Source organism: Orcinus orca, chromosome 14, assembly GCF_937001465.1.
Source record: "Orcinus orca chromosome 14, mOrcOrc1.1, whole genome shotgun sequence".
Lineage (NCBI taxonomy): Eukaryota > Metazoa > Chordata > Mammalia > Artiodactyla > Delphinidae > Orcinus > Orcinus orca.
In genome coordinates this window covers 89,287,890-89,310,054 of record NC_064572.1, presented here as the reverse complement: position 1 = coordinate 89,310,054, position 22,165 = coordinate 89,287,890, and the positions used below count along the sequence as shown (strand labels likewise).

At 55.7% G+C, this 22,165-nt stretch overlaps 1 protein-coding gene across 3 annotated transcripts in view; it reads left to right on the top strand.

Moving 5' to 3' along the window:
* Nucleotides 1–22,075, top strand: part of BNIP3 (BCL2 interacting protein 3) — a 547,174-nt gene extending 525,099 nt beyond the window's left edge. For all 3 annotated transcript variants that reach the window (XM_004265703.3, XM_049697546.1, XM_049697547.1), the window contains exons 2-7: nt 10,312–10,389; nt 17,565–17,715; nt 18,053–18,137; nt 19,299–19,408; nt 19,485–19,637; nt 21,082–22,075. In XM_004265703.3, coding sequence (XP_004265751.1) covers nt 10,344–10,389; nt 17,565–17,715; nt 18,053–18,137; nt 19,299–19,408; nt 19,485–19,637; nt 21,082–21,127 — 591 coding nt within the window. In that variant the 5' untranslated portion in view covers nt 10,312–10,343 and the 3' untranslated portion in view covers nt 21,128–22,075. The remainder of the gene's footprint in view (nt 1–10,311; nt 10,390–17,564; nt 17,716–18,052; nt 18,138–19,298; nt 19,409–19,484; nt 19,638–21,081) is intronic.
* Nucleotides 22,076–22,165: the final 90 nt, after the last annotated feature.

The following is a 22,165-nucleotide window of genomic DNA, read 5'->3' as shown; positions in this document are numbered from 1 at the left end:
ACTGGGCAAACCATCGCACAGCGCTGGGCAGACTCACACAGCGCTGGGCAAACCATCGCACAGCGCTGGGCAAACCATCACACGGCGCTGGGCAAACCATCACACGGTGCTGGGCAAACTCACACAGCGCTGGGCAAACTCACACAGCGCTGGGCAAACCATCGCACAGTGCTGGGCAAACCGTCACATGGCGCTGGGCAAACTCACACAGCGCTGGGCAAACCATCGCACAGCGCTGGGCAAACTCACACAGCGCTGGGCAAACCATCGCACGGTGCTGGGCAAACCATCGCACAGCGCTGGGCAAACCATCGCACGGCGCTGGGCAAACTCACACAGTGCTGGGCAAACTCACACAGCGCTGGGCAAACCATCGCACAGTGCTGGGCAAACCGTCACACGGCGCTGGGCAAACCCAGTCATCAAAAAGTATCATCTACCTTTAAAAGTTGTGACTCACTATATTGTACACCTGAAACTTACACAACAGTGTACGTCAGCTAAACTTCAGTATGAATAATAAACAAAAGGTTTTTCTTAAGTATCATCAGAAAGTATCAGTCATGTGGGAATTCCCTGGTGGTCCAGTGGTTAGGACTAAGGGCTTCCACTGCTGGGGGCATTTCCATCCCTGATCGGGGAACTAAGATCCCATAAGCCTCGTGGGGCAGCCAAAAAACTAAAATAAAATGAGAAGAGGGAGAGGAATTCCCTGTTCAGGGAAGACCCGTCAGAAGGGGGAACTGCTTCCTCCAGCCACCTTCAATTTCTGGCACGCCCCCGCCTTCCCCCCACCCCTGGCCTGGCGGTCCTTCACGGATGCCGGGCCTGGGAAAGACAGCTTCATCTAAAGGCGAGAGCGCACGCGGGCCTCGGGGACCCGAGAGCAAAGCCGCCGGGCGCCCAGGGCACTAGCGGAGGCTGCCCCAGTGCAAGGACGTGGGAAAACGGTCCCTACTGTCACGCAGAGAAGCGCTCAGCACTCGGGAGTCAGGACCAGGACCTCGACAAGAGCCTCCCCCTCCAAGGTCACTGAGCTTATAGGTTTGAAACACAAAGGAGGCTGCATAGTAAGATCTCGCGCTGATTGAACACCTATCAGGCACTTTATCAGGCATCTAAGGCCGTTGCTACACAAAGGCATCCGCCTGTGCACGAGACCCGCACATTCTGGAAGGAGGGGAGCTGGTCTTTCTAAGCCCAGCAGCGTCCAGACCCTCAGAGTCAGCACCTGAGAGCCCAGGATCCGGGAGGCGCCTGGAGCAGCTCAGCGCAGGGTTACAGCCCCATCAGTCTTCATTTGTTTTTGGCCACGCCGCATGGCTTTCAGAATCTCAGTTGCCCGACCAGGGACTGAAAGCCCGGAATCTTAACCACTAGGCCACCAGGGAACTCCCCCGCACCCACTGCCGCTGCTGCCCTGTCACTCTTGCCATCACAGATGTTACTGTGTCCCCAGCAAGGACCTGTATCCTTTCTCCAGTCCTCACCAGAACTCTGTGAAGCGTGTATTCATGGGATTATATCCACTTACCAGATTGGAAAAGGGGGGTGGCTCTAAGAACACCCGTGTCTCTTTCTCTCTGCGTTTCCCCTTCCTTTATCCCACTTAGGTATGGAAACCTGAAAACCTGTCTGAGATGTGCCCACGGGAGGGAAGGATGTAGCAGGAGGAGGGACATCCAAAGCCATCTCTCCAAAGGCCTGAAAGAGGCAGTGAGTGGCTTAGAGCTGAGTGTGCCCTTGGGGCAAACCTGGCAGCTTGTCCCAGAGGCCAGGGAGGGGCCAGCTCCCCGGGGCTAAAGGGAGCTGGTGCCTCGGGCAGGAGGGCGGGGCAGCCTCCAAGGTTGACTCCATCCCCAGTGGGCAGATGGCGCATCCAGGGGTGAAGTGGAAACGTTGCAGGGGCTGGGGTGGTTCTGCCGCTGGTCCAAGCCTAGAATTACCTGTGGCTTCAGGTGCCCGGCCTCGAGCTGAAGGACGTGGCCCTTGCCAGAGTTCTGGGCCAGCTGCGCCGGCGGCTGGGGGACCTGGCCCACCTCCCTCTGCCTGCGTGTGCCTGGGCCCCTGGCTCAAATCCACAGCCCCCTTCCCTGTCCTGGTCTCTTGTCCACACACGTGCCCTCTGGACCTGTGGCGTCCAGCAGCTGTGCTCCCGTCCAGCCTGCCGTATCCTAGTGGCCCCCAAGTCCGTGTCCAGCCTGCACTCGGATGTGTGCTCTGAGACACGTCCAGCATCTGCAGCCCCAAGGGAAGCGCCCTGCCCACGCCCCTCCCGCTCAGTGGCTTCTCTGTATTCCAGACACGGCAAATAGCATGCCCCGCCCCACCCGGTCACCCGAGTCAGCCCTGTCCCCTGCCACCTGGGCTCAGCATCTTCTGCTGAGCAATGGCCTCGTGGCCTTCCCTGCGCAGCCCCACCTGGCCCCTCTGGTGAATTCCAGAAAGAGCTCCCCTGTTCCCTGGGATGCAGGGACCAGGCCTGGCTAAGCAGGGCAGGGCTCTGGGGGCAATGTCTCAGTGCTTTGGGTGAGAGCTCTGCCACCCTGGGTGCAGCTAGGGGCTTCCACTAGGGGCAGAGCCACTGCCTGGTGGCCGGGTTCTGCCTGCTCTCCTGGGACCCAGCCAGCTCCCTTCAGTCCCTGGTCTGACAGATGCAGCCTGGACTTCCCCAGCCAGCGGTCCCCAGGCTTTTCAGACTGGTCACCTTAGCTGTACCACTGCCCCTATAGACCCTGTCTTTTTAGGGATAACAACGTGCGGTGAGACCAGGCCTTGGAGCCAGGAAGGCCTGTTTTCAAATCCCAGCTCATCACTGGACCTCTCCGGGCCTCAGTCACCTTGTAAAACCTCAGGCAGGGGGCGCCTTTGTCCCCCTCACCGCTGGCAAAGGGCAGTACCCCAGGCAGCCCTCTCCCACCAAGGTAGGGCTCAGCATTTTGCATCCACGTGATGGCCTGACCCTGCAGCTGCTCCCAGCCCAGCGGTTCAGGGCATTTGAGAGCATTAGCTCAGCCCCTTAGAGGCCCCCCTAATCCCCCTAGTCCCTTTCCCTGGACCCCTGGTGTGCCGGGGAAGGTGGGCACGGGGAGGGGGCCGGGGGCTGGGCTCCTGGACCTGGGCTCACGGTCTGAGTTGTGCCTGCTGGGCCTGAGCGCTGAGATGAGCTTCTCCCCATGGGTGGGGCCGCAGACATCGTGTGTTTGGTGTGTGGGCCCCTGGCCACCGTGCTTGTCATTACACACGGCGCGGACTGCCACCCCTCCCAGCTGAGGAGCAGCTGAGCTAGTGCTTCACGGAAAAGGGGCAGAACACCAGCCCCGCCCAGCGCCCCGGCCCGTGGCCCCGGCTCGGCTCACAGGAGCACGCCTCTGCTCTGGGGCCTCGCCCTGTTTTGAACATTTCAGGCAAGGGCAGGCTGTCATCAGAGTGCAGCCTCTCCTTGGAAAGGATCCTGTTTCTCCAGCACCACCGGGGACGGGAGCTGGAACAAACCAGACCCAGTGGGAGCACACAGTGAGAGCACACTGTTTACAGCTCGAAGTGTTTCGTCACGCCGGCCGCTCCGAAAAGCAGCCTGCCACAGCCCAGACGTCACTGGGACCTCGTGGAAAAGCCCATGTTTTACTGGAAGAGGACGGGAAGCAGAACCGTGCAATTGGGGGCCGGCTCTGCGTCCCAGGATAGCGTTTCTGCGAGGACGCCCAAGTCTAGAAGGTGAAGGATAATCGCTTCCTAAAGGTTCTGGCCCCCGCGGTCAGGGTCACGCACGTTCATGTCTGGCCACCCCCCCACCGGCAGCACCAGGGCGCTAGGGAAACAAATGACGTGCATATTCCGTCCCCAGGACAGCTCTTCCTTTTCCCTGTGAGACCCCACCTGAGGCTTTTCAAAATCATTTCCAGGTCACGCAGAATGCCCTCCACTGGCCCTGGCTGGGCCACCGTCACACCTCCTCCAGCCCCTCCTCCCCAGTGACAGCCCCAACCTAAAGGGTCAGTGCAGAGCGGGCGCTGCCTGGGCTGCACTCACACTGACTGTCCCTTGGGGCTCTGGGGACGCTGGGCCTCTCAACTGAGGTCCCTGGCAGTGGGGTCACCGCTGCTTGCTACCATGCCGGACGGTGCCTCCAGCCTCCTGCTTGCCTTCCGGGACCCTGCTGGCCAGACCTAGACACCCCCAGGCCCCCCTCCACCCCCCAGAGCCCACCTGGGCCTGGGGAACGGACACTTTGGCCTGCTGGCCATGGGAGTCTGCGTCCTCCCAAGCGCATCCTCTATCCAGAGCAGGGTGGGTGGCATCACCCCAACTCCTCCTCCCCGGGCAAGGACTGAACAGACACTTGGGGCCCAGGGGCCTGGGGAACGGAGCAGTGCCCCCAGGGCCCCTTGGAGTGAGCGGTCACGAGCTGAAAATGAAACCAGTTTGCATGGCGTGTCCCCTCTTCTGCTTTGCTGCTTGGATGCAGGCGTGGTGCCCTGTGAGTGTGTGTGGGGGGGGCGGGGGGAAGCAGGTGGGTGCTGTGCTGGGAGAGGGGATGGGGCCCTGAAGCCATTTGCAGGGATGACCAGGCGACCAGAGGATGGAGACGAAGGCAGTGCGGGGCCGTGAGGGTGGAGGTGAGCAGTCTGGGGTGGGGACGCTGAAACACAGACTGGAGAACCCTCCAGGACCGGCAGTGGTCACAGCTTGAGACAGAAACGGTCTTTCACTGTCTCAGCTGGAACTCCCTCCCCGTGGGAGCTGGAGCATCTTCTCACGTGCTCACTGGCCTTTTGGGTTTGTCGTTTGTGAGGTGCCCATTCTTGTCCACTTACCGGTGGGTCGTCTGTAGCTTGCTGGGATGTACTGGGCCATTTACACCTTCCCCACACGAATCCTTCACCTGCTCTGTGGATTGCAGGTGGCTCCTTCCCGTCGAGTCCCTTTATGTCTCCAAATTCCCTTTACTTCAGTAAACTGTACCCTCCTCTTATTTTTTTTTTAAAAAAGAGCAGTAATCCTCCCATCCTCCCACCTGACTGGGTTGCTGTGAGGTCAGATGGCACCTTAAATGTCAAGGCTCAGAGCTTTGTGGGACGCACGGTAAGGTGACAGAGGTTGTCATATCAATTTTTTCTTTTAAGGACATGCTGTATCTTTAAAATCATAAATAATGCCTTTTCAAATTTTCCTGCAAAATTAAACCATTTTCTTTGTATCTTGAACAATTCTTATTAAGTTTATTCTTAGATATTTTGTTTGTTGCTCTTATGAATGTTTTCCACTTTCAAACTGCTAATCCGGAAGAAAGTAGTTGATTTCTGTGCTAACCTTGCTACACACATTGTACTGATTCTTATTGTTCAAAGACTCTCTCCATTGGTTGTCTTCAACTTTCTAGGTAAACAAGTTTATTATTCTTTGTTAATGCATTAATTTCATTAACAAATATTACCTGAACACCTGCCAAAAGTCAGGCCTGGTTCTAGGTGCTCATCGTACATTGGTGAACCCAAGAGACCAATGGAAGTTCCTGCCCTCATGGAACTTACACGGGGTGGGGATGACGGGGGGTCAACACTGACCGTTTTGCATATTCCTTTTTGACATCTTGAAATGTTCATTTCTCAGGACTTCCCTGGCGGTCCAGTGGTTGAGACTCCGTGCTTCCAATGCAAGGGGTGTGGGTTCGATTCCTGGTTGGGGAACTAAGATCCCACATGCCAGATTTTCATTTCTCCTTCCTGCCTTCCTGCATTGCCTCAGAACTCCAGACCAGAGTGGTCACAGGTGCCCTGGCTCGTTACTGACTGCATGGAAATGCAGTAGCATTTCACTGTTAGTACGAGGCTTGCTGTAGGTTTCAGGTGAGTCCCTTCGTAGTTGAAGTAAAGGAAACCAGCTCCAGCTGATGTCAGTGGAAAAGGGATTTTTCTGAAGGAATATTGGAGGGTGCACAGAATTGCTGGAGAGGCGCAAGGACTAGCCATGGAAAATGGCGGGAACAAAGGGCAGCTACACAGCCAGCACAGCAGAAGTCAGACTGCACACCTGGTCCAGTTAGGAAACCGCTGGACAAAACAGAAACGCTTGTTCCGTTGCCAGGCGGCACCAGGCACTGGAGGCTGCCGCTACCACAGCCACTCCAGGAAGTGAAGAGCTGCTCTTCCCCTACCCAGCTGGGAGGGAGGCTAAGGATGTGAGACCCAGTATTTTAAGTTCCTATAAATGAAAAGTTGGGAATTCAGGCACTGAGCAGGGCTTCAGGAGTTGAGCAGCCAACAAAAATTATTAAATGTCTTCTACACATTAATTAATTAACTGAGGGCCTCCACCCCCTTCCCAGCTCACCAAGCTTGTTTTTGGTGTCTGTGTGTTGTCATGAATGCATACTGAATAATTATTTGCTTCTAAAATGATTCTTCTTCTTTTTTTTTTTTTTTGCGGTACGCGGGCCTCTCACTGTTGTGGCCTCTCCCGTTGCGGAGCACAGGCTCCGGACGCGCAGGCTCAGCGGCCATGGCTCACGGGCCCAGCCGCTCCGCGGCATGTGGGATCCTCCCGGACCGGGGCACGAACCCGTGTCCCCTGCATCGGCAGGCGGACTCTCAACCACTGCGCCACCAGGGAAGCCCTATTCTTAATCTTTGATCTGTCAGGTATTTCATAAGATGATCAAGATATTTTTTCTTCTTTAATCTTTTATTAAATATACTCTTACGCCGTCCTTACAGTCCCAGGAGAGACCCTCCTTGTTGTAATGTATTAATCTTCTTTCGAGCTCAATTTGCTATCATTCTACTCAGTATGTTTGCAGGTGTATTTCTTTTTTTAAAAACATTTATTTATTTAATTTATTTATTTCTGTCTGCATTGGGTCTTCATTGCCGCCTGCAGCTTTCTCTAGTTGCGGCGAGCAGGGGCTACCCTTTGTCGCCGTGCGCAGGCTTCTCATTGCGGTCGCTTCTCTTGTTGCGGAGCATGGGCTTTAGGTGCGCGGGCTCAGTAGTTGTGGCTCGCGGGGCTCAGTCGTTGTGGCTCACAGGCTCTAGAGCGCAGGCTCAGTAGTTGTGGTGCATGGGCTTAGTTGCTCCGCAGCCTGTGGGACCTTCCCAGACCAGGGCTCGAACCTGTGACTCCTGCGTTGGCAGGCGGATTCTTAACCACTATGCCACCAGGGAGGTCCCAATACTGATGTATTATTATTAAAGTGCGTGTTTTATTCTTATCTTCTTCGTGTTTATCTGAAATCCTTTTTCAGCCATGGAGGCGACCGTGGGCACCACATTTCATTCAGACTCGAGTCCCCCTTGGCTCCTCTCGGCTGTGACGGTTTCTCGGTGTTTCCGCAGTTTTGATGACTTGACGATTGGAGGAGCGGGGAGCTTGTAGAATGTCCCTCTGCTGGGCATCGTCTGAGGTTTGTCTGGTGGCTGAACTGGGGTGGTGTGTTTCTAGAAGGAAGACACGGAGGAGGTGTCCTTCTTGTCACGTCCTATCAGGGGTACGTACTCTCAACACGTGAGGTTTGTCTGGTGGCTGAACTGGGGTGGTGTGTTTCTAGAAGGAAGACACGGAGGAGGTGTCCTTCTTGTCACGTCCTCTCAGGGGCGCGTACTCTCGACACGACGCGTTTCTGCCGATGTTGACCTTGACCACCTGGCCGAGGCCGTGTCTGTCAGGTGTCTTCACTGTCCAGTGGCTCCTCCCCTGTCCACACTGTGCTCTTCGGGAGGACGTCGCTCTGCACGGCCCACACTTAGGGGGAGTCGTGCTTCCCTCCTGGGGGCACGACATCTACGTCACTTACTCGGGATTTTTCTGTGTGGGAGGTTTGTCTCTTTTCCCTCGTTTACTTGCTTATTCAATCATTTATCTACGTTAACGTGGGCGTGGGAATTTCATTCTTTGGGTGATAGCCCACTGCCACGTCATTGCTCACAGAGCTCCAGCTGGCCCCCGTGTCTTTTCAACACCCCCTCCTCACTATGGCTTCAGTGAGTATTTTTAAATCAAAATAATATACACCCAGACAAAAAAATCAAAATAATACAGGTCACAAAATGAAAAGTGGAGATCTCTTATCTCACTCCCGAGAAGCAGCCATTTTTAACCACCTCTGCTTCCAGTTCTTCAGATAATGACCAACATAGCTTTGAAAAATAGACGTGAATAACTCCTTTTTCAAGTTAGGACAGCATCTACTGACTCCCTCATGAAAAATAAGAGATTAGCTCATTTCCCTATCGATTTATCCCTAGTTTTGATATTGGAACTAAACATGCTTTCTATTTAGGTCTTTTTAAAAATAATATACCTAAGTATCTATTTCTGGTTCTATAAACTTTAGACAGCACCTCCTGGTGTCTGTTCCCCTAGGTGGCAGAACAGAGCCTCAGCGTTGCCCTTCCCCTCGGCCCCCTAGCCTCCCAACCTTGTCAGGGTGCGTGAGTGGGGAGACCTGCCCTGCCCACCTTCTGCTCCCCCTCTCCACCAGTGCCAGCACGAAAAGGGCTTCGTCGGCAGGGTGGTCTCAAGCCGGGGCGCACCTGGGTACACGGGAAGACTTTTCAAGGAGGGAGAGACAGGATAGTTTGAAATAAATTGTCCTAAACTTTTCCTAAAATTGACCTGCCTGTGAACAGGTTCTCCCCACCCCCTTCCACCATCACCTCCACCTACTCGCATCCCTTCGATGCTGTGCAAACCATTACGTTTACAGTGATGCTGTCAAAAGTCTAGGCCTCAGGCCTCTCTCACGTGGGGGTTCTCCGAGTGCTGGAACTTGCTGGGAGTTGTAGAGGGCTCCACACGGGGAGGGAAAACCAGGTGCAGTGAGAAACATTTCCGTTTAAACACTTTCAGGTAATTGCCTACAGACACTTCAGAGGACTTGGAAAATCTGTAAGTTTCAGTGAGCTTAGCAGGTTGCAGGATGCGACAGTACCCAAAAATCCAGTATATTTCTATATGTTATCAGTGAGCAACCAAATGAAATATACCCATAGTAATCGCAATAACGTAAAAATATGAACACTTAGGGATACATCTGGCAAAAGATGTGCAAGCCCTGTACACCGAAAACTACAGGGTCTTGCGGAGAAAAATCAAAGAAGACCGAAATAACAGAGAAACACACGGTGCTCATGGGCTGGAAGGCTCCATATGGGCAGCTTCCGGGGTGAGGGGGACCGAGGCGCTGGGAGAGGCACCAAGGCAGAGGTGCATTGTCCGGCGGGCTTTGCAGTTTGTCCTCTGCGGGGACGCTGCTTGCTGTTGTCCCCGGCTGTACCCACTAGCGCAGGGCTGGGACAGGGCGCCGTTTGGTAAATGCACGTTGACCAAGTGAGAATGAGGGTCCAGCTGAAAGGAAGGCCGGTGCTTCCACAACCAGAGAGAAAGCTGAGAAGACCAACGCCCCTCCCAAGAGCATCCTCATTCAGAAAGGAAACCAAGTAGGAGCACAGCGGCGGCTCCTACTCAGAGCTGCTGAGCGGCGAGCCCCACGTGCGCGTGTTTACAGAGACCCAGGGCGGGCGGGCGGGCGGGGGAGGGGGGCCCCCAGGAGGAGGGGCTCAGGTGGGCCCACGGAGGCGGGGGCCGTGGGGGGGGCGGCCCACTAGAAGTGGTGCTTGGTTGGGGGACCGAACGTCGGTCATATTTGGCTTCCTCTGGTTGGTCCTGAGTGGGAGACAGGGGCAGGAATCGGGGAAGCTGTCAGTCAGCGACCAAGTCCTGGCCGCTTGGGCTGATTGTTCCAGGGGCTGATGTGTGGTTTGCTGGACCAGCTGCTAGAGACACTGTCTGACTTCCTGCCGGTCCAATTTACAGCAGGTGGTCGCTGCACTGCAGGTGAGGGGCGGCCTCGCCGCCGGCCGCAGGGTGCGGGCCACAGCCCCGGGTCCGACTCTACACGCAGCCCCACTGTCAGCCCCCCCATCCCTTCCCCGGCCCTGTGTCTGAGGGGGCGCAGTCAGGCCTCAGGCAGCGTCGCGGAAACGAGTCACCCCGCCGGGCCCCGCCTCCCGCCCGCCTGTCTCCAGGCGGTGCCCGCACGTCCCGCGCGCACCTGTTAGACGCCCGCGCCCCGCCCCCGCCCGGCTGCGCACGCGCAGACCCCTCCTCGCGTCCCGACCCGTGCACGCGTCGCACGCGCGGCACGCGCCGCGCGCCCTCGCGCACGCGCAGGCCCCGCCCCACGGCCAGTGGGCGGTGCCGCTGCTTATCCGCGGAGCTCCGGCCGCGAGCGTCAGTCATTCGGAGCCGCGGGCCGACCGCGCTCTAGCTACCGCGACGTTCCCGCTCCCTCTCCCTCTCCCTCCTGGAGCGCCCGCCGGCCGCAGCGCCCTCGCCCTGCCGCCATGTCGCAGAGCGAGACCCCCGGGCTGCCGGAGGAGAGCCTGCACGGTGAACGGGGGCCGAGGGCCGGCCTGGGTGTGGGGGGCCTGCGGGGGAAAGGCGCCCGGCCTGCAGAGGAGGGGCCTGCGGAGGGATCCCCGTCTCCGGGTCGGGGCGACCGGGGAGCCGACGTCGTCCCAAGCCCGCGCGGTGCCTGGTCTTGCGAGGTGCAGCCCGGTGCTGGTTTCGGTGCCGGTGCCGCTACCGGCGAGCAGGCGCCCAGACTTGCGGTTGGACTCGGGGACTCGGGTTGTGAGCCGTCCGCGGCTCGGTCCGGAGTGGCTGGGGAGGATGGGGTCCCGGGATTCGGGGCGAGCCGCCGTGAGAGGAAGAGCCCTGAAACGCTGGGCCGGGGGCGCGGCTGGCCTTTCCTTAGTTACGTTCGCTCGTCCGGGGGTCGTTCAGGAGCCCAGCTCGGGGTTGACTTGCGCGGGGGAGCACGAGGCCCCGTGGCCGCGGTGCATACACCCCGCCCCCTCCCGGGAAGCCGGGGCCGGTGGCGGTCTTGACCCACCCGGCTCTGGCCCCGCGGGGCAGCCCCCGGGCCGCCGCCTCCGGCCCCGGTGAGGAGCCCGAGGCCCACGGGTTGGAGGAGGGGCCGGGCGCCGACCTTTATTCTCTGAAGCAACAGTTCAGGCGGCGGCGGGAGCTCGTAAATAAGTTTTGGAGAGGGCCGTTGAAGCCTTAGAGAGTGAATTTTAAAGTTTCGTTAAGATTTAAAAATCTTTATACTGTCTGGATTTGAGCTACTAGTTTCTCGTATTCCTCAAAACAAGATTTCACTAGGCAAGACTTGGTCTACTGCGTTGTAGAATTTAAAACTACAACCGCAGCTTAAAAATCCTGCAATCGCTCCTTAAATTTCGGCAGTGACTGTTTTCTTTGAAACAGATTAAGGGATTGAATCTTTGTCTTACAGAAGATCCAAGGAGTGTTTTCTAAACTGTCTTTTAAAGTCAGCCCTGTTAGCAAACTACTTCGTTGCTAACACGGTCTGTTTATTAGTGGGTCAGATTTGTCGGGAAGAGTTCGGAGTGTCCTGAGCGGCTCCATCTTCGGTCCTCGATTGGCAGACCAAACTGCTGAGTCATTGGCAATGCAGAGTGCCAGCTCGTGGGTTAAAAGATTTTTCTGTTTTGTGTATTCTATAAAAAGACAGTTACACGCTGAGTGGAAAGTGTCGAGGATTCTCCGGGCTGCGCTCTCCGGGATACGTGCTGCGGGGCACTCGCTCCCCGGCCGCCCGGTGTGGGAGGAGTCACGTGGGGCCTCGGCCGCTCTGGGAAACTGAATCCGAGCAGGGATTGGTGGCTGGGGCGACACTTGTCCTCTGCTCTGTGTTGATTTGATTACCTCTTGTTTACCTCGGAAAGAACTGAGAGCCGTGGTAGCTGAGCCCGCAGACAATGGCAAACCTTTTCCCCTTTGCTTGTATCCTCGGACCAAATGTTTCCCGAGTTCACAGCGAAGTTGCCATTGCCTCTCGGCCCCCTGGTCCCTTCTAGTTAAAGTTGTGAACCGGCAGCAAGATGTCGTATATGCCTTTCTTGTCCTCAGATAAACAACCCCTAATATGCAGGGAGAAGATGGAGTTCTGTGATACTGTGTCACAGCATCATGGGAGGGGGTGTGAACCTTACTTCCCAGAAGACCCACCCCCAACCCCTGCTGTGCTGGGGGGGGGTCAATGCAGTAAGGTGCTCCTGGTTTACCCTGAGACAGCCCCTGCCCCTTCACGCACTGCTCTGTCTGCAGCCAGGGTTCCGCTGTCCCAGGCACCCAGCGGCTGAAGGTATATGAAGAGGAAGAGAATTCGCAGTTCTCGTGCCATGCAGTTTGGGAGGGAAGGGGTTTCAGGCATCTAGATCCTGGCCCAACCTCTACTTTTCACAGATGTTCACAGTGAGGCCCAGAGGTGAAGTGAGAAGCAGGGCAGGCAGGCGCGTCGGCGACAGAAGGACGGGTGCGATTTGCCAGCTCCTGTTAAGATCCAGGAACCTGAATGACTTGCCTGCTTGACTTTATGTTCAAAATCACTTGTCAGTCAAGCCTCTCATTCCTGTTCCATCTAACTTGAGAAGCTTTTAAAAACAGTCATTTCTTAAATCCTACCTCTCCCAGGGAAGAAGCCCTCTGATGAGGGTGGTAGTTGCTCTGCCCCAGGGCTCTCCTCAGGGATTCCACCTTCTCATTAATCCCGTAGTCGTGTAGGTCGGTCCCCTAGTAGTTTTCAACCCCGGCTGCCCGACATCACCGTTACGGCTTTTTCAAAATAAATGTACCAGGGTTCCATTGCAGCATTCCCAATAAGGATTTTCAGGCCGCTGGGTTAGACTTCTGGAGAATGGGGGGGAAAGCACAGGTGGTCCTCCATAGCCAGGGCTGAGACCTGCTACCCCGGACTAGGGATACTGTCTGGATCTGAGCTACTGGAGCCCCTGCCAGCTGGGGCTGGAGGGGAGTGTTTGCCCCGGGATGTAGGAGGGCCTGGGGTCCCACAGTGGCGGCAGGAACTTGGAGAAGCTTTGCGCAGAATATTTAGGATGAACAGCGTGGGTGCTATATCAAAGGTACTTGATAGGGTAAGGGTTCCTTCCACAGGTTGAAAGAGTACTGCTGTCTGTCTCTGTTTTCAAGCTGGTAAATCAGAGACAGCTGGAATCTATTCCGCCACCCAACTAACCAAGCAGTGGCTCCGTGAACTACGGTTAACGCTTCTGCATGTGTTCCTAGCTTGCACGCAGTTAACAGCAGCAGAGTTGAGCTGAATTAAAGGCACCTGTGGCTTACCCAGTAAGTAGCTGTGTGTTTGGGTAATTCCTGTAGCCTCTCTAGGGCTCTAAGATGTGATAACATTTTGAGTTACAAATCTTGGGGCCCACAGGTCATCAAAGTCAAAACATGGCCTTTATTTTCTTTGGGACCAAGGATCGTGGAGGTCACAGGAGATTAAAAAAAAAAGAAAAAAGAAATGGGTTAACTCTAAGGCCTGTGGGTTTTCTTGCTGTGGTGATGTAATATTGGTAGCCTAGGCTTTCCGTCCCTCTCATCTGTCTTGTGTTCGTGCCCTGTGTCTTGTTAGCGTAAATTACAGGCCTTTGTGGGCGGGAACAGGAATCGGGGAAGCTTGCCTGGATCAGCGGCTTCACCACCTGTTTTGTTTTTTTTCCTGAGGCCTAATTACACCAATTATCTGATAGGTTATTTGGGATTCTGAGGAAGCCTTACAAGGTTACCCTTCAGGACCTGAATCCCGTCTTTCTTGCTTAGGAAGGTGAGTGATCTTAATTGCAGATGCGAGGAGATTAATGGCACACCTTGTCTTCAATTTCCAGGAAGCTGCTTTCCCTACCCAGGTGCTGCAGGTTAATAATAAAACTGTTGTCCTTTAGTAAATCATTTCTTAGAATACAGCTTTTGGACCCAAAGCTTTTGCTGTAGACACCCCAGATTGGGATTTTTTTCTGAAGGATGCTTGAGACTTTCTATGAGATGATTCTAAAAAGCATATATATTTGTCTCCATGGAGTTTTGAGTTGGCCCTTGTGGTATAATGTACATACACCTGAAACTGATAATGTTATATGTCCATTATATCTCAATTTGAAAAATATATTTCATCTTTGTCCCTGGTTCCTGACCCAGACAGAGCTCAGCTCTAAAAACCCTTGGAATTTCCGGAGAGATGTTGTTATTCATGAGGAGCCCCTTTGGTGAGGCTTGAGTCCGCTAATGAGGTAACTCAGGAGGCCCTAGGTAGCCTCCGGGTGGGGATGGGAAAGCGCATTGGAGCACGAGGGTGGGAACTCAGCACACACTCCCCACCGCCGCCACCGGGAGGGGAGGGGCTGCAGACCGGGTTATAAAAAACTTTGAAAAAGGCTGCTGAACCCACTGAGGTCCTGGGAGAGGGTATGGAAACTGTCCCCTTCCACTCCCGCCCCCCCGTACCCTGCCCTGTGCACCTGGCTGTTCCTGAGCTGTAATCCTCTGAGACTGCGGAAGTGTAAGCCAGGTATTTTCCCGAGTCCTGTGAGTTCTGGTGAATTATCGAAGAGGGTGGGGGTTGGGGGAACCCCTGAATTCTTGGTCTGCCAGGCATGTGAGGCTGTCTGATGGGGGGACAGTCTTGTGGGACTGAGAGATCTTCAACTTGTGGGATCTGACACTGACTTCAGGTAGTGTCAGAACTGAATTGTTGGACAGCCAGTTGGTACTGGAAATTGCTTATTGGTGTAGGCCTCCCCCCGCCCCAATTTCATGTCAGAAGTGGTGTCAGAGAAGACATTGTACCTCAAACTCCATTTATGTCAGACACCGTAAGTAAAAGTGATCTGGGCAGCCAGGCCCAGAACCTGACTGAGAACCTAGAAAAATGGAACTGTGCCCAGAACAGGGCGCCGTGGTCCTCTTCCATGCTGTGGGGGGCCAGAGCTGCCGGGCCGAGTGTCCCCTTGCTCCTGGGAAGGAAGGAGTCGCACGGTGGAGCCTCTTATGGTTTGCTTCAGGGCTTTCCTAACCCCTGCACAGCCACCAGAGTAGGTGGGAATAGGGTCCCCAGTCAAGACGGGCTGTCTCAAGAATGGCATGGAGTCCTTGTAGCTTCTGCTGACCTGCAGAGGCTGAGTGGCCCTGGCTTCTGTCCAGGGAGCCCTGGGCTCCCAGACAGACCCTGGCCTGCCTTGTGCGGGCCAGGCCAACATGAAGTAACTTGAGAGGCTGAAGTGAGAAGTGTATCAGCATCTGAAAGCTGCTGGTGATCGTGTTGTTAGCAGCCAAGTGGGAGGCTGGACGTGGTATAAACTGTTTACGTTTCATTCCTGGACCCTTGATTTGCTTTCTTCGGATGAATGTGACCTATTCTGCAGCCAAGCTGCTGCTGAGGGCAGGCCCGGGCTCTCAGGGGAGGGGCTGACGTGTAGGGGTCCGGGCCCCGAATGGGTTGTGCTGTGTGGTGCCCCTGGGGCCCTGGTTTCAGCGCAGAGCAGCAGCTCTGGGTCATGGTTCCTGGGGGAGCCGTACAGTGACTACCAGCCTCGGTCTGCCTTTGCGCTCCCCCTGCTGCACCCACCCCGGAGAGGCCTGGACCCACGACACACAGCAGAGGAACCGCCCTGGGCCCAGGAGACCTGTGCGCGTGGCCAGCTGGGAAGCAGGACGGGGCAGAGGGGACCGCAGAGGCAGTCTTGCAAGTGAACGGAGCCTGGCAGTGCAAGAGTGAACTGAAAGCAAGAACTTTTATGTTCAGCAAAAGGCTTGAGTGGAAAGGCTGTCTTTCCACAGCAAAAGTTACCTGCAACACATTCAAATGAAGAAAGGCTTGTGGGGCTTCCCTGGTGGCACAGTGGTTGAGAGTCCGCCTGCCGATGCAGGGGACACGGGTTCATGCCCCGGTCCGGGAGGATCCCATGTGCCGCGGAGCGGCTGGGCCCGTGAGCCATGGCCGCCGAGCCTGCGCGTCCGGAGCCTGTGCTCCGCGGCGGGAGAGGCCACAACAGTGAGAGGCCCGCGTACCGCAAAAAAAAAAAAAAATAAAAAATAAATAAAGGCTTGTGTCGGGAGTTCCCTGGCAGTCCAGTGGTTAGGACTCGACGCTTTCACCGGGGCCCTGGTTCAATCCCGCAAGTCTCGCGGCGCGGCCAAAAACAGAAAAGCTTGTGTCTTGAATATCGAGCTAGATGGAGAAGGGTGGACCGCTCAGTTGGAAAGAGGAGCAGATTTCAACAGCTGCTTCAAAAAAGATGCTCTCCACATGGCCAGTAAGCAAGTGAGGAAATGGTCAACCTCAGTAGAAATCAGAGAGGCGCAGAACAAACCACATAACCTACCACCACACACCCACAGAACGGCTATATTTAAAGTCGATGCCAAGCGTGAGCCAACAAAAATGGTCACATTGCTTCGGCTGCGTCGGAAAGCAGTGGCGTTGCAATACATTAAACGCACACCTAGAACTTTTCCACCCTGGAACCCTGCTCCTAGGTGTGGGTTCAGAAGTGAGAGCCTGTGGACACTGTGAAACGCTGGAAGCCAGCCTGGGTCCGCCGCACAGCGGCAACAGGATGGGGGACCCCTCTGGTCCAAGCCCCCAGGTGTTGCTTCCGGGCCCTGACCGCCTGCCTTGTCCGCACACCTGTGGGTGGCTCAGCCCCGCTGCACAGAACTTGTACTTTCACCCCTTTAGGACCTCTCTAGGGTTCACACCTGTCCTCCTGTGGGGCTTGCCAGAGTTGATCTCATCTTCCAGCTCTTCCACCCGTCAACCCCCAAAACACCCACAGCCGAGTGCGACAACACCTCTTCCCCTGCCTGTACCTACCTGGACCTCGGCTGTGCCCGGACTGGGGACGCCTCCCTTCACGGGTGCCCCTGGAGGGGCTCTCCCCGGTCACTCCCGATTCCGGAGCCCAGCACGGCTGGTGCAGCAGAGCGCCCGCCGGGTCAGCTGTTGGCTGCTTTGGTGAATTCATCAAGTCGGCTCCCAAGTCATGGGGCTGGAGAGACAAATCTAAGCTCCGAATGCCGGCTCGTAGGATCTGGGGTGGTAGCTGCTTTGTGCTACATTTAGTAAGCAGGTGACCTTGGCTCTAAGGAGTTCTCTGTTTTGATGACACCTGGGTGTATACATGTCAGTTTTCAGTTCGAGTTAAAGAATGCTGGGTTTACTTGCTGTACAGACTTGGCTAGATGAGCACTTGGGATGGTTTGCTTGCTCTGGTTAATCAGGTTTAGTTACCTTTGTTCTATTCATCTGATGTAAGATACAGAGCAGTAATCGTAATGAATCCTGTGGGACCTCAGGGTCAGAACGTGGCGCTGGAATGTGTAAATAGGTCGTAAAGCTTTCCTTGGTGTGTAAATCCCTAAGGCTCTTGCTGACACCCTTTGCTTTCTAAGCGCTGAGTGCGGGCGAGTGTCCTGGTCACTGGGACGCCACTGACTGAGCAGGTAGTCTGGGAGTGGCAGCAGGTGCACTGCCTCGGCTCCCAAGGGTCCCTGAGGAGCTCACTGTAATGCAGGTGCCAGAGACGGGCCTCAAGGGCGTTGCAGCGTGATTCAAGGCGATGGTTCCTTGCGAGTCCCCGGCGCGTCTTGGGAATGGGGGCGCGAGCTGGTTATTTGTTAGGACCAGACTCCAGAGTGGGTGGAAGATTGCAACCATGTCCTTTTTTTATCCCCATCAGGCTCCTGGGTAGAATTACACTTTGGCAGTAACGGGAGCGGGAGCAGCGCTCCAGACTCTGTTTCTATTTATAATGGCGACATGGAAAAAATCCTGCTGGATGCCCAGCGTGAATCTGGACGGAGCAGCTCCAGGAGCTCTCACTGTGACAGGTGGGCATAAACGTGTGTATCCCAGCGCTGGCAGGCCAGGTAGGAGCAGGCACGGCTGCAGACGCCCGCCTGGCCTCAGTCCAGCCCTCCCGAGACAGCGGGCCCTTCGCCCTTAGGTGGAGGGAGCGACTGGGGCCCGTGTGTGTGATGCTGGGCCCCTGCTTCTGCTTGTTGACTGTGGGGCATCAGAGCTCAGCTGACGAGGTGGAGGGACGCTTTGGCCCTGGCCTGGCCCCAGGTGCTGGCGGGAGCCTCCCGGCCTTGGAGGGTGGCCCCTGCCTGTGGGGTTTTGCTTCTCCTGGTGGAAAGAAGGTTAACACATTGTGTTTTCCCCAAGCCCACCTCGCTCACAGACCCCACAAGATACTAACAGAGCTTCTGAGACAGACACACACAGTCTTGGAGAAAAGAACAGCTCCCAGGTAAGGTGCGCACGTGCACACATTTGCGATCTGTTTGTACCAAGTTCTGTGGAATCCAGCCCTCAGAACCGGGGTGGGGGGGGGGCACGCCCCGCACTCCATGCTGGACCGGAAGTGGCAGGGGCCTAGGTTGGGTAGGCCGTGCGGCTTGGGCGCCTCTGCCCTCACACGCTGTCCAGGGAGACAGTGGGAGTGGCCAGGGGGAGGGGAGCCGGGAGCCAGGCGGCGGGTCTGTCTGCTGGGCAGTGTGCGGGTGGGAGAGAGCCTGGGGCCCTATGTGCTGCTTCTCTGGTGGCCTCGGTTGGGCTGGGGCCAGTGCGGCCTTGCCAGGTCCTTTCTGGTCCTGATGCCTGGGGAGTGTATTTTAGGAACCCGTGGGTCCCTAACTCGCTGTGAAAGCTGTCAGGAACTGTGGGCTCGGTCAGTACCACTTGGTCCCCCCGCCCCCCGTGCTGGTCTCCCCTCAAGGCCTCCCTCACCGAGGAAACCAGGAGTCCCTGGTGCTCAGGCCTCCTCAGGGGCGGCGCCCGCCTGCCCCCAGACACGTGGGGTCCACCCCAGCTTTGGTGCGCCCAGGTGTTTGGTTGGTTTTGGTACCGTGTTTTAGAGTATTTCCAAAATTTGAACCAATTTTTTCTCCCCCTGATTTTAAGGAGGAATTAGATGATCAGGTACAGAGTTTTTCAAATGCAGAGAAGTAGGGAGAACACCTATAATCCAGCTTCTAAAAGCTCTTTAATGAGTGTATTATATACTTTAAAAACTGTAGCTGCAATCAGGGGTACGCGTAAGTTTTTGGCTTTTTTCTCTCCCGTTTAACATGAAAGTGTGTCTTGCTTTCATTGCCGTGCAGTATCCTGCTTGCTTAGGCACATCCCTGTTTTGGGCCATTTTAGATGGTTTCCGTTTTCATCTCTGGACGTCTGTCCTCATTTGGCATCGCTTCCTTGGGGCAGTGTCTGCAGCTCTTCGAGTCTGAGTCGGGCCTTCAGCCCGGCGATGTGTGTGGAGGAGGGAGGAGAGCCGGGGGGTGCAGCCCTCGCCTCCCCCCGTGGCTGGGCTGCGAGCTCCGCCTGCCGGTCTGATGCTTGGGTGGGAGGTGAGCGTCCTGCTGCGGGTGCGGCAGGCACCATTTCGCTTTCACCGTTCGCTCTGCCCCAGTCTGAGGAAGACTATATGGAGAGGAGGAAGGAAGTCGAAAGCATCTTGAAGAAAAACTCAGACTGGATTTGGGATTGGTCCAGCCGGCCGGAAAACGTGCCCCCGACCAAGTGAGTGTTTGCACCGGGGGCCTGCCTTGGCCCGGCTGGCCCGGCACGCCTCCGCTGACCAGCACCTCTCCCCCAGGGAGTTCCTCCTCTTCAAGCGCCCGAAGCGCGCGCCCACGCTCAGCATGCGGAACACGAGCGTCATGAAGAAAGGGGGCATCTTCTCGGCGGAGTTTCTCAAAGTTTTTCTGCCGTCTCTTCTGCTGTCCCATCTGCTGGCCATCGGGTTGGGGTAAGTGACTGCCCGTGTGGACGGCACAGCGCGGGGTCCTTCTAGGTCTTAGAAGCACCGGCGACGTGGGCGTGTGAAACAGCCCGTCCCGGTCAAGAAACAGCCCAGGGCCGAGAGCCGGGGCGGCGCTGCCCCGAGCGTCCGGCAGCAGAGGCTGGTTTCGCGCGCAGGGGCGCTCGTCTGGCTGCTTGACCTGGACCGCTGCACGCAGGTGCGGATCAGCCTCCCTCCTCGCGGGGTGGCTGCAGGGGGGCGGTGTCAGTAACTCGGGCTGCACGTGTCTGTTGGCGTCCACTCAGCAGTGAGAGAAGAGGGCGCCAGTTTTGACGACCGTGCGGAACAGAGGGGCAGCCTGGGTCACGGAGACGCTGAGCCCAGACCATGCTGAGGAGCCGGAAGCTGCCCTCGGGGGCTCATCCCCAGCCTCTGACCAGGCGGGCGGGGGGTCTCCCTGGCCCTGGTGCGGACGGACGGGCTTCTGTGGCTGCGGCTTCCTGGACGTCTGGATTCTCAAGATGGCCTCCTGACGGGGGCTGGTGCCACCGCAGGCTTCGTGAATGCGGCAGAGGAGATGCCAGCCCGCCTGCTCTGGGAGGCGAGAGCAGCGTCCCTCCCGATCTCCCGAACCCCAGCCCACAGTCCTGCCTGCCCGGGGAGAGGGCTCCCTGGCGGGGCCAGGCCCCCGGCCTCTCCCTCTTGGTTCTGCCCTGGCCTTCCCTCTCAGCATAGTGCTTTTCAGAGTCAGACTCTGCCACTCTCACGCGGGGAGGTTGATTTCTGGAGCTTCCTCCACAACTAGCAGTTAGATTCTGTGGGGGTCTCTGCCGGGTTGAGGTCAAGATGGATTTCTGCAGCCAGCCCCCAGCAGGGGTGTCTGCCCTTCTTACCAGCCTCCAAAGCGGTCAGGATAATAAAACCCACCCCGACCAGTTGCTCTAAGGAAGCTCCCTGTGCTGGGCTGCAGGCTGAAGACGTCCTCCCCAGCCCCCTCTGCCCGGACAGCCCTCTGATGCCCATATGCCCCTCAGTTCTGGGCTCCTGGGGGCATGGGCTTCACTGCTCAGCAGGGCTCTTTGTGAGGTTGGTGCCGATAAACTTGGCGATATCACCTGTCCTGCAGGCAACTCTTTCTAGCAGCGTGTGGTCAGTTCAAAAAACAGTGACGGGAGTATTGGCATTTCAGGTTGGGTAGAATCCTCTCCTTTGTGCTTGTATTGAGTGTATCCACTGCATGGCTGTTAGAGCACAACTGGATTCTTCTAAATTAGATGCTGAAATGTATACACACTGATGAAGAATAAAACCCAAGTTTTAACAGTGGGTGTAAGAGAGCCAGTCCCCTTACGTAAATAAGCTGGGACCAGCGTCAGCTGCCGTCTCAGCTGTGCAAACTTGCCCGGGAGTTGCGAGACCACGTTAACCACCAATTCCTTTTTCTGTTAAGGATCTACATTGGAAGGCGCCTGACGACATCCACCAGCACGTTTTGATGAAGAACTGGCGTCCGGCTTTCTCATGTAGTGGGGGTGTGTGTTGTCCGCAGCACAGCGTACAGAGGAGGCTGTCTTGGTCCTTGGGTGGCTGCATCACTTGTGTCATTTCTTCTGTAAATGCCACATTCCTAACTCAGTAAAATAAAGACTAAGACCATGCTCTCCCATAATCATACTTATGGGATAAAGTAATAAGCCTGTCATTGATTAATATCTATTAATAATTTGGTGGTAATCTTTCTTCGGATATTATAAATATTTAAGTATAAATAATTTTAACGTATCCATGATGTATGTAGTACTTTAACACATTATCTGCAACCTTGATTGAGTTAGACACTGTATTTTGAAAGAACGAATACCGTTGGCATTAAAAGGACTACATGAGGGCTTATCCCGAATAAACACTGTGGCCTTACAACCCTGTTGTAGACCGTATGTAAGTGGATGCAACCGTCTACTACAGACGCCTCTCAGCTCTCTCTGTGCTGGTGGTTCTTTGTGACGTGACATGTAGAATCCAGGCTGCAACACGGGTGGGCCAGGTCGTCCCCACACCGGCACCTTGTGCAGCACAGGGACTCGCGCTGAGACTTACAACCGCCCTGGACGGCAACCACCGGATGATCAGTGTCTTTTATCTCGGGATTGCTAATTCAGTCTGTTTGTGTTCAGTTGTTGTGTGCTCTTAGAATCAGCTTTATTCTAAGCTATTCTGCGTCTACTTTAAAAGCCTGGAAATAGAAAACAAATGAATCTTTGCCAAATACTTCGTTACGGTATTTACGTACGTCACACAAGCTTTTTCATTAAACCAGGTGTATCCCCACTGCATGGTTTTTAAAGGCCGCCCCTTTGATATACTGTATAAATGCTGTTGTATTTGTTCCACTTTTCCACACTAAATTCGGTTGTGTTAAATAAATGTAACATTCTAATTTTTAAGATATTTGTTTCTATTTGAACAATTACCTTGGCGGTAGAGGCCTAGAGCCCTTTCATCTGGAGATGGCTGATGGAACGGCATCAAGATTC